Source organism: Miniopterus schreibersii (assembly GCF_964146895.1).
Source record: "Miniopterus schreibersii genome assembly, chromosome: 1".
Lineage (NCBI taxonomy): Eukaryota > Metazoa > Chordata > Mammalia > Chiroptera > Miniopteridae > Miniopterus > Miniopterus schreibersii.
Genome location: NC_138101.1, coordinates 5,939,728 through 5,953,956, shown reverse-complemented (window position 1 = coordinate 5,953,956; position 14,229 = coordinate 5,939,728). Strand labels below are relative to the sequence as shown.

At 51.1% G+C, this 14,229-nt stretch overlaps 1 protein-coding gene across 1 annotated transcript in view; it reads left to right on the top strand.

Moving 5' to 3' along the window:
* BOD1L1 (biorientation of chromosomes in cell division 1 like 1) overlaps positions 1-13,237 on the top strand; it is a 42,582-nt gene extending 29,345 nt beyond the window's left edge. The window contains exons 12-24 of the mRNA XM_081139483.1: positions 402-483; positions 2,188-2,258; positions 3,075-3,147; positions 4,540-4,619; positions 6,117-6,201; positions 6,580-6,650; positions 7,615-7,690; positions 7,773-7,807; positions 8,788-8,833; positions 10,524-10,573; positions 10,657-10,735; positions 11,235-11,379; positions 11,915-13,237. Coding sequence (XP_080995609.1) covers positions 402-483; positions 2,188-2,258; positions 3,075-3,147; positions 4,540-4,619; positions 6,117-6,201; positions 6,580-6,650; positions 7,615-7,690; positions 7,773-7,807; positions 8,788-8,833; positions 10,524-10,573; positions 10,657-10,735; positions 11,235-11,379; positions 11,915-12,032 — 1,011 coding nt within the window. The 3' untranslated portion in view covers positions 12,033-13,237. The remainder of the gene's footprint in view (positions 1-401; positions 484-2,187; positions 2,259-3,074; positions 3,148-4,539; positions 4,620-6,116; positions 6,202-6,579; positions 6,651-7,614; positions 7,691-7,772; positions 7,808-8,787; positions 8,834-10,523; positions 10,574-10,656; positions 10,736-11,234; positions 11,380-11,914) is intronic.
* The last annotated feature ends 992 nt before the right edge of the window (positions 13,238-14,229 follow it).

Below are 14,229 nucleotides of genomic sequence, written 5' to 3'. Positions count from 1 at the left end.
CAGAGGAGAAAGAACAGGAAGCCTTCTACTCAGAAGGGTGTTCTAGACACGGAAGGGCCGGGGGCGTCCCGGCTCTGCTGCGGTTTCAGGGTCGTGCAGCCTGCGCCAGGCGAGGGGGCGGCACCGGACCAGGAAGGGCCTCACGTGTTACACTGAACTGGAGTTTTCATTTAAACAGTAGGAGGGCCTTTGATGGGTGGAATGTGAAATTAGATTGATTTTTCTTTTTTTTTAAAACTGACATGTATTCATTTTGAAATTTTGCACAGACTTGAAAATAGACTTTTATATTGTTACAAGATGCTGGTTGGTTTATTTTTAATTCACTTGAGGTTAGTCTTGCCGCCTTGTTATAAAAACCACAGTTAACTCCGTTTTTTATGGTGCTTTGGACTTTTTAGACATTTGTACCAGCAGAGGAGAAAAATCCTGAAATCCCAGCACCGTCCGAAAGTCCAGGTGGAGGAAAGCTGACTGGAATGGGTAAGCTTCTCTTAGCATGTGGTTGTACTTTTCAGCACAGCTTAAAGTCAATAGCTGATTCATAATGATGCGCTAACAGGGTATGTGAATTTGCCTCTCACTTTTTAAAACAGGTAAGAGAGAACTCTCTGATTTCATTTTTTAATATATCTTTATTAATTTCAGAGAGAGAAAGAGAGAAATATCAATGAAGAGAGAGTCGTCATTGATCTGCCTGCCTCCTGCACGCCCCCTGACCCAGGCATGTGCCCTGACCAGGAATCGAACCCCTATCTCTAGGTCATTGCTCAACCTCTGAGTCACGGTTGGCCGGGCTGACTTTATTTTTAACATACACCTTTTCTTATGGAGTGTCAATCAGCTGCTTAGGAGGTAATTGTTTAAATGTGATAGCTCCAAATCATTGTGGCAAAAAGAAAGTTGCTCTGAGCAAACTCTTGCTCTATCCCCAAAATGCGTCTGCGCCTTCCTGCCCTTTAGATGCTGTTAATGCAGCTCATTTCAAAAGGCAGGTCTGCAGCCTGCGCCCTTGGACTCTGGCCGTAGCCCTGGTGACTGTGGGAAGCTGCTCCCAGCTTGCAGGGCCTCTTCTGGTCTCTGCACCACGGTCCTGCAGACTTTTCAGGGGAGTGAGTGCCCGGTGTCAGGAAGGATGGGGGTGGCAACTCAGACCCCTTGGGCCCGGACCCTCTACACTTAAAATTCATTGAGATCCCCAAAGAGGTTTTATTGTGTGGATTATGCCTGTTGACATATACCAAATGATAGATTAAAACTGAGCCTGGGCTGGTGTGGCTCAGTTGGCTGAGCATTGTCCCATGCGCCGAAAGTTCGCAGGTTTGGTTCCTGATCAAGGAGTAGGCCTGGGTCTCAGACTCGGTTCCCAGGAGGGGACTGTAGGAGGCAGCCAATGAGTGTTTCTCTCATTGATGTTTCTCTCTCTCCTCTCTCTAAAAATCAATAAAAATAGTAAAACATAAAAAAGGTAACACTTTGAAGGTTCTAAAGTCCTTTGTTCCCACAGTTGCATTTCAGGTTGCTGTGTCTGGGTGTGGTTCAACAAGAGGTCCACTTGCGTAAAAGGAAGTTGTTTAAAAGAAAAGTGTGTGTTCTGTCACTGCTGAGTAGAAACAGTAGACCTTGTACTTCAAGTTTTCAGAGAATATAAATAGGCCTTTGCTGTTCGAGGGGATGGGATCTGACTCTTCATTTGATGGCATTACTTCTAGATGAAGCAGAGTTACACTATGGCCTAACCGTCAGTAAGGTCTCCCACCTTCCTGCTGAGCTTCAGGTCACCATGGAGACCCTTAACTACAGAGTGATTTAGGGGCCCCGCCATTACAGCAACGAGGCAGGTGGCTCTCATTTCTGTGGTGGTTCTGGTAGTGGGGCAGAACATGGATCGTGGAAAGTAATGGGTCAGAACTTTATAATTCACAGAGGCAGCCAGACCATTTAGCAGCATAGTCCTGCTCTCCTTGGGCACTTCCGCATGTAAAGTCAGGGGTCCTCTCCCCACCCCGAGTCCCCTTTACTAGAAATGGAAGCTGTGGGCCTTTCCTGACAGTGTTGTGAGGGTCCTGTCACAGTTGTCTGTAGTCTTCCCTCTTTCCTTCCCCTGCCACACACACCCCTACAACAGGTATTGGAATGAGTAAATACTTAAGGTTTATTTATTTTCTTTTTGTATTTATTACTCAGAGCTCTCCAGCGGTAGAGGAGACAACACAGAAGCCGCAAGAGGTCCCAGTGTTGAAGCAGATCCCAAAGAGGTGGGTTTCCTAAGAATCGCAAGGATTTCGTGTTTTATATGTAGTGTTCTCACCTGTGCACAAGGCTTCACCTCTTTGCACATATCAAACATAAAATGAGTGTTGAGAGTTCTCCCTATCACTCTAATCTGTGTCTGCTCAGGTGATGTTCAGATAATTGACAGATCCTGGGGTGATTTGGGGGTATCCCTGGCGTGCACTCGGGAATCTTTTCTCATGTACTGTATCTCACCAACCCTTCAGTGGGCCACCGAGAGAGGAGAGAAACACGACCAGTTAGTTCATGACATGCTGTCAGTCATAAGGCACAGCTTGACATCAGAGATGGTAACATTGGAAGTACTTTTTTTTTTTACCAATTTCAGGAAGGGAGGGAGCGTGAGGTAGAAACATGAATGATGAGAGTCATTCATCAGGTGCCTCCTGCATGCCCCCTGCTGGGGATCGAGCCCACAACCCGGGGCCGGTGCCTGACCTGGAATCGAACCTCTATCTCCTGGATCATTTTGGATCAAAGGTTGATGCCCAACCGCTGAGCCTCACCAGCTGGGCTGGAAGTACTTTTTAAATGTGTTCTAGAACTGTTGAAATTTATTATGTAACCAGAAGTAGATTTGAATATTTTGTATGGATTTACATTCGAATGAAAAAGAAAAGACTCGGCTTTAGTCTAATCCAAATCTAGGTTCCAAAAGTGTTATTCTAGACTTTTAAAACTCATGCAGAAATGTATTCCGAAGGTTGGAAGCTAACATGCCCCATTTCAGTGGGCAGGACGCATGTTCGGAGCTTTAACAGGGTCGTTCTCACTTCCAGGTGGAGGAGAAAGAGCGGCACGCGCCCCAGAGGAGAAGGAAGAAGCACTGCCCCTCCTCTGGCGACGAGCTGGGTACTGAGAACGTACATCTGCTTCTCTCCGGCGTCTGTGGAAATCATGTCATTCTCGCACGCAGAATAGTGGGCCCGTAGCAGGAAATTCTAGAGGGTAGTACAGTCCACCCTTGGTCAGCACGAGGGTTCAGGGCCCTGACTGCCTGCAGTTGAAAATCCGAGTGTAGCTTGGGTCAGCCCTCTGCACACACAGACCCCAACTGAGGACGGAAAACACGGCTGACCCTGAGGAACGTGGGTTTGAACCGCGGGTCCACGTACACAGATTTAAAATCAAGCCCGCGTTGTTCATGGGTGAACTGTAGTTGTTTGCTTCCTAGCTCTTGAGTCCAGCTTGTTTTCCAACTAGCTTGACCCCTGCAGGGTCTTTTCTGGACTTGTTCTAGACCCTAGATTATCTCCTGTGAAGATCCAAACCCTGGAACTCCACCGAGCCTAGGCTCCCTCTAACCTGGGCTTCAGCCAGGCACCACCAAGTCCCTTATTTCAGGTCATACACAAGTACCCACAGAGCTGGGGAGCATCGTAGTAAAGGCACCTCCCAGCCCTCCTGCGCCCCATGCTGTTGACCTCGTGGTCTGGAGCACGCCGTCCAGCAGGCCTTGCTGCAGTGGTGGAAATGTCCTGTATTTGTTTTGTCTAGTGCAGTGGCCACTAGCTGTGTGTGACTGTGGAGTACTTGAATGTGGTTGGTGTAAGTGAAAGACTGACTTTTTAATTGCGTCCCATTTTAGTTAATTTAAGTTTCAGCCGCACCATGTTGCTAGCAGCTGCCACACTGGACAGTGCAGAGACTTCTGAACTGTAATGCCCGACACAAAGTGCAAATTCAGTCAACACTTATTACGTGATATGTGAGAAAGGGGATGGTTAAGTGCTTCTCTTTTGGGGGGAGGAATGTAACTTTTGTAATTATTGTTCATACTATAGCTAGGTATTATCCATAATACTTTATACACATTCACAATAACTATGTGTTAGGTATTACCACCATTTAATAAATAAAGAAAATGAGATTCTGAGAGATTCCCAGCCAAGCCCATGGCCTTAGTCACTAAACTTTGCCTCTGAGGTAACTCGTTGAGGAAGGTAAAGTATCTCTGGGGACCCGGATGCCCTAAGCCTTTTCCATAGAACTGGTGTGTGTGTGGGGGGGGGTTGTGTCATTTGAGCACTTGTGGATTTTTATATTACTTATTTTTCTGGCTTTGCCAAGGTCAAGACCAGTATTCAGTGCTCAAATCGCATGATGTTATACATACATTTAGAATAACTGTTTCATTGTATCACAAACCTAGAAAGGAGTCCCAAACTGCCCTGAAATCCACTGTGCATTTCACTTTCCGTTTAGCTTTTGTCCCTTTGTGATTCTGTCCACACTGATTTGCAGATGATAATTCAGATGCTCCGGATTCCAAAATAGAAATGGCACAGAGGCAACGTCCTGAGACTGAGCTGCAGGACGCAAAGGTACTGTCTCAACATTAGCTTTAAATTTTGGAAGTAACCTAACTATATCACTGTGAATACTTATATATATTTTGCATTCTAGTATCCCTTTTACTTTATATATCTCTAATAATGATGTGTTATATATAAAATGTGTATACTTTTAAGGCTCAAAAAAATAAATGTTGCACTTTTTATTTTAATTTTTTTAAATTTATTGCAGTGACTGGTTAATAAGACTGTATAGGTTTCAGGTGTAGATTTCTATATGATTTTATCCTGTGTGATTGCATTTTATCATAGTTTTAGAGACAGTCCTTGCTTAGGCTTCGTGTGGTCATAGTGTTGGCTTCTATAGGTTCCCAGGTGCTTTCTTCCCAAGTGTAAAATGCCTTGTTACGGACACACCTGCACCAATTCAGAGAAACACAGGGACCATATTAATTTAAAATTTCAATATTCTTCTCCTTTCTACTTTATCTCCTGCCCCTAAAATATATGCCATGCAAGCATGGGCCTTACCCACTGCCTTTTTTCCCTATGGTTCATTTCCATCTTATGACCCAGGAAGTGGCTTACAAGTTTTCATTTCTGCCCCACCTTCTCTTGTTCTGGGCCCAGCTTTCCCCGTTTGCTAGTAGATCCCTCTTCTTGGGCGAGGTTCCATTTCTGAGACTCAGCACTTCTCAGTGTCTGTTCCAAGCTAGCTCCCATCTCTTCATTCTCTCCCTTTCCCTAATTTTCCCCACCTTGTTCCAAAAGTATTTAAGTCAGCTTAAAATATATATGCAGCTGAATTCCAGTCACTAAAACCAGTCCAAAGTCCCTTTTCCCTCAATAACCGATGAACTAAATAAAAAGTAGTAAGAGAGTTTAAACAGCTAACGAGAGAGTCACATACCGTAATGAATTTCAGTGAGTTGTAGCCAAGGCAGCAGCAGCCTTTAAGGCCATCACTCCCCTGCCTGCCCAGACAGGACTCCTGAGACAACATTTTCCGTAAAAAAACCACATATATGTAATATTTTCAATATTATAAAAAAGTACTTTAAGATTAAGCTTAACTTATGTAACATTTTGGTGTTTCATGCTCAAAACTTTTTTGCAACCAAAGTGGATAATTTAACCGTGGAGAGATCATTGCTGTCTGTCTGCCCTGCCGGGTACCCAGAAGTGTCCTCTGGCACCTTCCACTTATCCCTTCCCCTTGGGGAAGAAAAATGCTCTTGCAAGTTTCTGTCTTCCTCTGGAGTTTCTTTCGGAAACAAAGTCCAGGGTGAGGGAGGAGTGATTCCCACTTGGCAGGGGAAAAAGATAGTGGCCTTGGTGCTTCAAAACTTCTATCTTCTTTATAGTTTCAGTAGCAGCAACAACAGTTACTTTTTTAAAACACTTTGCAACAAACTATTCTAAAAGACCTCTGGGAACTTGTTTTTGGAAATAAAAAGGAAAGCTTTGGGAGGATAAGTAGAGGTAGTTTGGAAAAGACACTTCTTGTCTTGTTCAACTTCTCTGCAGGAAGAGAGCCCTGGGGACTTGGAAGAATCGTCTAAGTCCAGTCCCAGCACCAGCCGTGCTGCATCAGGGGCCATGGAAGACAGAGGTGAGAGCTGTGTCCGCCGAGACCGTCTAACCTGACGGCTGCCAGCGTCTGGCCGGGCTGCGCCGACCAGACCTGCGGTTGCTCCTTCCCTTCCCCTTGACGATCCGGCCACACGCCTGCTGGATATCGGCAGGGCGTGGCATCACTTCTGATCTGGATCCTGTTCTACCCAAAGCGTGCTGCTAACCAGTTAACCACAGGCTGGCTTCTTCACTCTGGTGGCCCAGGCCTGAGAGTGGAGCGTGCGTGTGTGTGTGTGCGCGTGTGCGTGTGCGTGCGTGCCTGCGCGTGCGGCGAGGACTGCGTGGGTCACCCAGGCGGTGTCGTGGTGGGGCTGACGTGGCCCCCAGCTGTGCCTGAGCTCTGCCCCTTCTGCAGATGAGTACAGCAGCGGGGAGGCTGCCGGCGAGAAGACGGAACCGAACGACGAGGACAGCAAGTCTCAGGAGGTGAGGCGTTTTCATTCTGTTCATTCAGATTTACTGAGGACTGAGAACAGTAAAATGCATAAAATGTGTTACCTCTGTTCTCTTCAGTACTTTCGAAGGAGTGGAAGGAGCTCTTTTTTTAGTACAGTGGGGCACCGTTTTATACAGTGAATTTATCAGTGTCACTTTGATTAATTTCATTTTCATCTTCGTTTCATCCCTACATTTGTCTGAGACCTGCTTCTGTCACAGCCACATAGGGTCAGCCCAGAGCTGTCCTCGTGGCCACATCAGGTCCCCGACCTGGCAGCTCAGCACCGCTCACCACCCAGCAGTTCAGGCCAGAGCACAGGGTGCTGCTGCACCCCAGATCTGGACAGGACAGAACGGGAGCAGCAGCAGGTGTGCAAGAGGCCTGCCTGAGGTCCCGTGTGGGACCCAGGTCCACGAGGCCACGCGGGGACTGCCGGGAGGCTGCTCGCCCCGGCGCATTCAGGTTTGCAGAGAGCCCAGTGGGGCGTAGAGTCGCTGTGGCCTGGGCCAGGCCCGCAGGTCAAGGGGACAGCCCGTACCCCATCCAGCCTCCTAGAAAATCATCACCGAGTTCGCCAGTATGTGCAGTAGCTCTTCATGTTTCTCATTCCTCTGAATGAGAAGTTCAGTGGCCTCCTGTATTCTTTATAAGGAGCAGCATGTGGTCGCAGGTGGCTGGACTGAGCACAAAGTTAGGCGGGCACACGGATTCGTTTCTGAACTGAAAGCTGGCACCCAGCGCCTGCTGGCTCTGCCTCATCTCAGACTCCCCACAACTGGGCTCACACTGGTTGTCAGTGTTTGAGGTGAGGGGACGCACTGAGCCCAAGGCCACATTGTTTTTAAGTGACAGAGCTGGGACCTCTTAGGAAGGAACTCTAAATCTTATTTTGAGGAAATGAGATAGGATTTGTGTAACACAGTATAAAATTATTTCCTTTTCTTTCCTCAGGAAGACCAGCCAGTAATTATTAAAAGGAAGAGAGGAAGACCTCGTAAGCACCCTGTGGAAACAGCGTCAAAAACAAGTGGGTATTTGGTGTGTTTTTAGTTCACACAAGAAATTTTCAAACTGATTTTCTAAGTAAGATTTATTTTTGCATTTTTTAGAAGAAGACTGCAAAGCAGAAACCAGCATTGTCTCTGTAAGTAATTAGACTTACATGTCACGTACTTGCTCTTGACCTAGAAAGGGTATACTCCAGGATCTGATATTTTCAACAACTTTTTGAAGTATTTGAAAAGCTTAAAAAGACTTTCTTAAAAAAACCCACAAAAACAAACATTGAATAATCATTCGAATGCTGCCTGATTCCTAGTATTTCCCCATAAGCATCATTAGGTCTTCAGTCTGCTTCCTTCCTCACATGGGAGTTTGGTTACATAAAAATTTGGGGGGACTAACCCTGTGTGGTCACCCTTAATTAAAATACAGAAATTCACTTTATTATGGTTTTAGATAGGGGCTCCTTTATAGAAGCTGCTAATGTGTCTCTCACCAGGATACTGCTTTCTACGGCATTTCTTTAGTAATAAATTGTATCCTGATTTCAGTGCAGGGATATCCTCAGTGACACTTGGATCTGTTTAAACATTCTGTATCTGTGACCCTGACCTATATGCCCAGCCAGATCATTGTACAAAGATGCCACCGCGTGAGTTTCAGTGACAGCGTCGTTAGGAGGACAGACCTGTCCGGTGATCTAACAGAAGCCAGTGGGGTTCAGACCCCGGCTCTGCGCTTTGCTCCCAGCCCTACGACACTGGGCCAGTCCCGTTACCCTTCAGACTCCACTACCTTGGATGTCATGGAATTATTTTAGGACAGCACAACCAAAGAGGCTCACAGGGATGCACCCTCCCAGCCTGTGAGCTGGTGGCCGGGGCTGGGGACTGTTAACAGTGGGCTGTGCGGCGTGTCCTCCAGAGCCGGGGGCAGGGTGGCCGGGAGGAGGCTGCGGCAGCCCCGGTGGGAGCACGGTGTCCGTGTTCTCTCGGTGGCCTTCATCCCCAGCAGAAAACAGGGCCCACATGTTCCGCCTACACAGTAATGGAGGTCCTGAGCCTTCTCGCTAAGTGAGGATGACAAACTGCTGACTTCCCTGTTCTCTTCTTTTCAATTCAGGTAGAACAGTCTCCCCCTGGCGGCAAACTGAAAGCAGTGCCAGCAGGTGTGTACTCCCTCCAGCCCTGTGGGATGTGGGGAGGGCGTGAGATGAGGGTGCTGCTGGCCTGGCCTTTAGTCTCACTGCTGCTCACCCAGGAGGGCGGCCCCCTTGGTAAAGCAGCTGCCCTTGTGGCCGTGAGAGACCCCGCCTACGGCTTTTCCTGTGATCCGAGCCATTCTTGGTTTTAGACGTCTGGGAAGCCTGCAGGGAGGAGGTGAAGGCAGGAAAAAGCAGATTAGGGGAGGCACCTTGCCACGTGCAACCCTGATTTCCTGGACACGTGTCATGGAACTGGGCACTCAGCTCAAGAGCCTGTTGTTCACAGAGGAAGAATTTTGAAAGCAGCCTTTGCAGTTTCAGAGCCAGGATGCAGGAGATAAAGATGTTTCAAGTGTTTGTGCTCTCATCCCAAGTGTTGATCCTGAGGAGGTGGTGGGATGAAGGGAACATTCCATGTTGTTTGTTACTGTTGCCCACAATTTTCAGAATTGTTTACACTGTGTATATGTTCATCTCATGGTTTAATAATTTTTACTTAAGAGCAAAAAGCGCTGTTAGTGGGTTTGAAGGGTTGGCACGGAAAAAGGTGAGTATGGTAGCTGTTCTGGGTCCGAAAAGTAGCGTGGTCAGGGCGGGGGGCGTGTGTGGATCACCAAGGTCAAGCAGATACGGAGTGTGACAGGTTCTCCACGGGTAGCATGTGTGGTCTGTCATGTTTGTTTTTCTTATCGCTTGGAAGATTAAGGTTTGTTTGTTTTAAAACGGAGATTCTGCTTATGTTTGGCTTTTAACCAAATTTTATTCACAGTATTATAATATTTTTAAATCCACATAAGAGTTTTTATCATTTGAATGCCCTTTAAGGACTCCAGTTTAAGCTGTGATTGTGTTTGAGGTGGTTGTTACACAGTAGTTTTCTGAACCTGGGTAATGATGACCAGTTTAAGGCAGATTCTTCTTTGGTGGGCTTTTTCTTGATTCAGCTCTTCCATACATGTTCCTATATTACTGAACTGCAGAAAAGGGCGACTGCTACAGTCTCATCACGAATAATTGTCTGGGTTGTTGAGTGTCTTACAAGGATCCCCTAATTTAGCTGTTTAAAGATGGTAATACCAAGACAGTCTCAGAAAATTCTAACACCTACAGAAAGCAAATACGTAAAGAATAGGCTTATACAACCCAACAGTCTTATAATGTCTTTTTTTTAGTTACCATAATGTAAGTATTTGGAGTCAAAGAATTCCAGCAACCACCCAACTTCTCAGTTATGTGACTCTGAACAAATTGCTTAAATCAAGTTACTGGAGCCTTGTTTTTCCCAGTCGTGAAATGGGGTTGTAATATTTACGGAGCGGCATTGGGGTTTCAGGGGAGCCTGCAGCCCTGACCACAGTTCCTGGTGCCTCTTGGATCCCTCAGTGTCCCCTTTCTGAGTTCAGAGCATCTGGGCTGAGAGGGACCAGGGGGTGCTCTAACCTGATCCTACAGAGGAAAACGCCGAGCCGGAACTGAGGTCCTCTGCCCGGTCACGTAGCTTATCGCTGACACCCCCCGGTCCTGGCGCGCGTTCCCCGCGCAGCTGTTCCCGCTCGGCCTCGCGGTGCGTGCGGGTGTCAGCCGGCCCTGCGCGTCCGTGGGCCGCTGCGTTTGCTCACGCCAAGCATTGACGCGGGGCTTTCCCTTTCCTTAGACGAGCCGAGCAGAGAAGCAGGTGCCCTGCAGGAAAGAAGCGGGAGCAACGTAAGTGTGGATTTCCCTACGGCGCGTGTCCTTTAGAAGTAACCTGGGCGCGGGGCGCCTTCACCCTGAGTCTGTGCCCCTAGGGCGACGGCGAGGAGAAGGCGGCCGGCGCGCGGCGGCGAGGACGGCGGCCCAAGCGCTCGCTCACGGCGGACGACGCAGGTACGGCGGGCGCTCGGCACGCCCCCCACGGCCCCTCCCCACGGGGCCCCCCACGGCCCCTCCCCACGGGGCCCCCCACGGCCCCTCCCCACGGGGCCCCCCACGGCCCCTCCCCACGGGGCCCCCCACGGCCGCCGGCCTGAGCGCTCGCCTCTGGGTGCGAGGCTGGGCGGCTGGGGCTGACACGCGAAAGGGCTCAATCCCGTGTCAGTGGGGCGCCCGGGCCTCCCGAGCGCGTGGGAAGGGGGCGCGTGGACAGCCCTAATCCCGTGTCAGTGGGGCGCGTGGACGGCCCTAATCCCGTGTCAGCGGGGCGCCCGGGCCTCCCGAGAGCGTGGGGGCGCGGGCGCGGGCGCTGGCCCTGAGCCGCCGGAGGAAACCCCCCGTGGGGGGGGCTCGTGAACAGCTGCGGCCTGCGAGGGCCGAACGGGCGGCCCGGGGCATGGCAGCCTCGCTCCGCGCCTCTGGCCCGGAGTCCAGGTGACTGTCCTGTCTGCAGACTCCTCGGAGCCCGAGAGGAGGCGCCGGCGGTCGGCGTCGGAAGCGGCGGAGGAGCGCAGGGAGGCGGCGTCCGAGGAGGACTCGGAGGAGGAGGAGCCCGCGGGCGCCACCACGCGCGCCGCCAGCAGGTCGGAGGCGCAGAGGTAACGCGGCCATCGCGGCCCCTCGCCTCCCTCGGGAGAGCGCGCTCGGCCCGCGGCTGGGCTCCTAGAGAACCTGTTTCCATCGGAAACCGCCTTTGAGGTCACGGCCCTTGCCAGGTTCCGATGCCGGTGTGGGGGGGCCGTTCAGCTCCTTCACGCATTTGTGGGACCTGAGCAGGTGCCTCTGGGGTGTGGGTCACCAGGGGTGGAAGCCGATCCGGGCGTCTCGGCCCCCGCAGGCAGCGGGCTCCCCTCCAGCGAGCCAGAGGGGCCTCCGCGGGGCGGGGGGGGAGGGTCACGTGGACGTGCCGCGTGTGACCGTTGCTGACTCACGCAGCCGGGGTGCCACGCTTCCCGAACCCCAGCGTAGCCCGCAGCCTCTGGGACGTGAGACCAGGGTCAAGCGAGTGCGCAGTACCCGCTCAGGTCACCGTGCACGCTGCCCCGGCTCTCCGTGCACAAGCTCAGGAACCTTTCGTTTTTTAAAGCTCTCCCAGCTCATCTCTCACCACCGCCTGACTTTTGTCCGCTGCAGGTCGAAGGCACAGCTGTCCCCTTCCACCAAGCGCAAGAGGGAGGCCAGCCCGCCCGGGGCGCGCACGCGAGGCCAGCAGAGAGTGGAGGAGGCCCCGCCGAAGAAGGCGAAGCGGTGATCGCCGCCCCGCGCATCCCGCGGCTCGGTGGGGAGGGGGGAAGACACGCGAGCTCGGCCTCAGGCTGTTTTTAACCAGGGGAAGGACATGCATGTGCTCTGAGTTCCCAGGTGCAGGCTTTTTCTCCTTATGTTTAAACAGCCGTATAAACTCCTGTTCATAGAAGATATTATGTACATTTATTTCAGGCAAAGGAAAGTAAGTTTACTTTGTATCTGAACTCAAAACAAAGTAGCTGTATATTTTGACCTTGGACATTGGGATTTCCCGATGGGCACCTCATGAACGCACACCCTTCCCCCCCAGACCCCAGCCGCCGGCTGGGCCTCTGTACAGTATAAACATGTAAAAATAGGTTGTATTTTACTCTGTGTATGATGCTAATCAATGGACACTTTATTTATTTTACAGAGAAAGCTTATCTGTGAACTTTACTATATATCTGTTTATTTTATTTTATTATTTTTTTAATTAAAAAGAGGGTTTTAAGTGCTATGCAGTCGTTAGAAGTGTCTTCGGACCTCCTGCCCTGGAACTCTCCGTGTGACCCGGCAGGAGCCACGGAACCTTCTCGCATGGACTCAAGTAAAGTAGTTTAGCTCACGGTCCCCTTTGCTTTCTGTCCGCAGTTGTGACTGTTTTTTAAGAATGTTGACTTGTTTTAGATGATACTCGCATCTGTGTCTTTACCACCAGCCCCACTGGCTGAGAGGCTGTGGTCCAGGTAGAGGCAGGTCCTGTCACTGCAGCAGAAACCCCGCCCGCGCCCCGCCTCCTGCTGTCCCAGGCTTAGCCCTGTCCTTCCACCTCACCTCCTCCTGAAGAGAAACGCTCCGAAGATCAGGTCACTGCTATCATGATTCAGGATTTGTGTTGTTTCCTGCACAATTATTTCAGGATAGAAACTGGCTTTACTGCCAGGTCGTTTTTTAAACACCTTTCAACTCCCATATGAGCAAACTGTCCAACTTATGTTTTTCATAAGATTAAACTTTTCTTAAGATCAAATTTGTCTCTAGCAATGATGTGATGAGTTGCCAAATAATTGAGATTATTTTTAAATGTTTTATTCATATTCTTGTTTTGTAATTAAAATTTACATTCAGTGTGTGAATTTTTTTTTTGACTCAATGTAAAGTGGATATTTCTGTCATTTTACATGGTTTCTTACTGAGATTTTATATATAAATTATAAAATGTTTCCCAAAACTTTAGTGTTAAGTGTTTTTTTTCCTGAACTTTACAGTTTCTCCCTGTGAAAACCGTTCCTTCTCTTTAATTTCTTCTCTCAAACGCGTTCCATTCCCACACTTAAACAGGAGTCGGGAGGGCGTCGCTCAGGGTTGCGCGTTCGTGCCGTCAGGTGGCGCTGTTCCTCCAGCAGGAGTTGCCAGGAACTGGCGGGGCGGAGACGGAGCTGCCCCCAGCCCCAGCCCGCTGCCTCCTAAGCCCGGGGCGGCCTCCGCTGCCTCCTGCAGGCCGCTGGCCTCGGACCGAGGCCTCGGCAGCTGATGACACGGATTCATTTGGGCGGCTGGGAGATAACGAACTCGAAGAGCTCCTGAGAAACGCTGCTTGTTTGTCTCACTGTGTGTTTGTCCCCTCCCCCGCGTCCCGCAGCACCTGGCCTCCCGCAGCGAGCGAGCGCGGCCCTGCGGTGCCGGAGGACGGGAGGTCCCGCAGCACCTGGCCTCCCGGAGCGAGCGCGGCCCTGCGGTGCCGGAGGACGGGAGGTCCCGCAGCACCTGGCCTCCCAGAGCGCAGCGCGGCCCTGCGGTGCCAGCGAGGACCGGAGTCTCCGCAGCACCCGGCCTCCCGGAGCGAGCGAGCGCGGCCCTGCGGTGCCGGAGGACGGGAGTTCCCGCAGCACCTGGCCTCCCGGAGCGAGCGCGGCCCTGCGGTGCCGGAGGACGGGAGGTCCCGCAGCACCTGGCCTCCCGGAGCGAGCGCGGCCCTGCGGTGCCGGCGAGGACGGGAGTCTCCGCAGCACCCGGCCTCCCGGAGCGAGCGCGGCCCTGCGGTGCCGGAGGACGGGAGGTCCCGCAGCACCTGGCCTCCCGGAGCGCAGCGCGGCCCTGCGGTGCCGGCGAGGACGGGAGTTCCCGCAGCACCCGGCCTCCCGGAGCGAGCGCGGCTGTGCGGTGCCGGCGAGGATGGGAGTCTCCGCAGCACCCGGCCTCCCGGAGCGAGCGCGGCC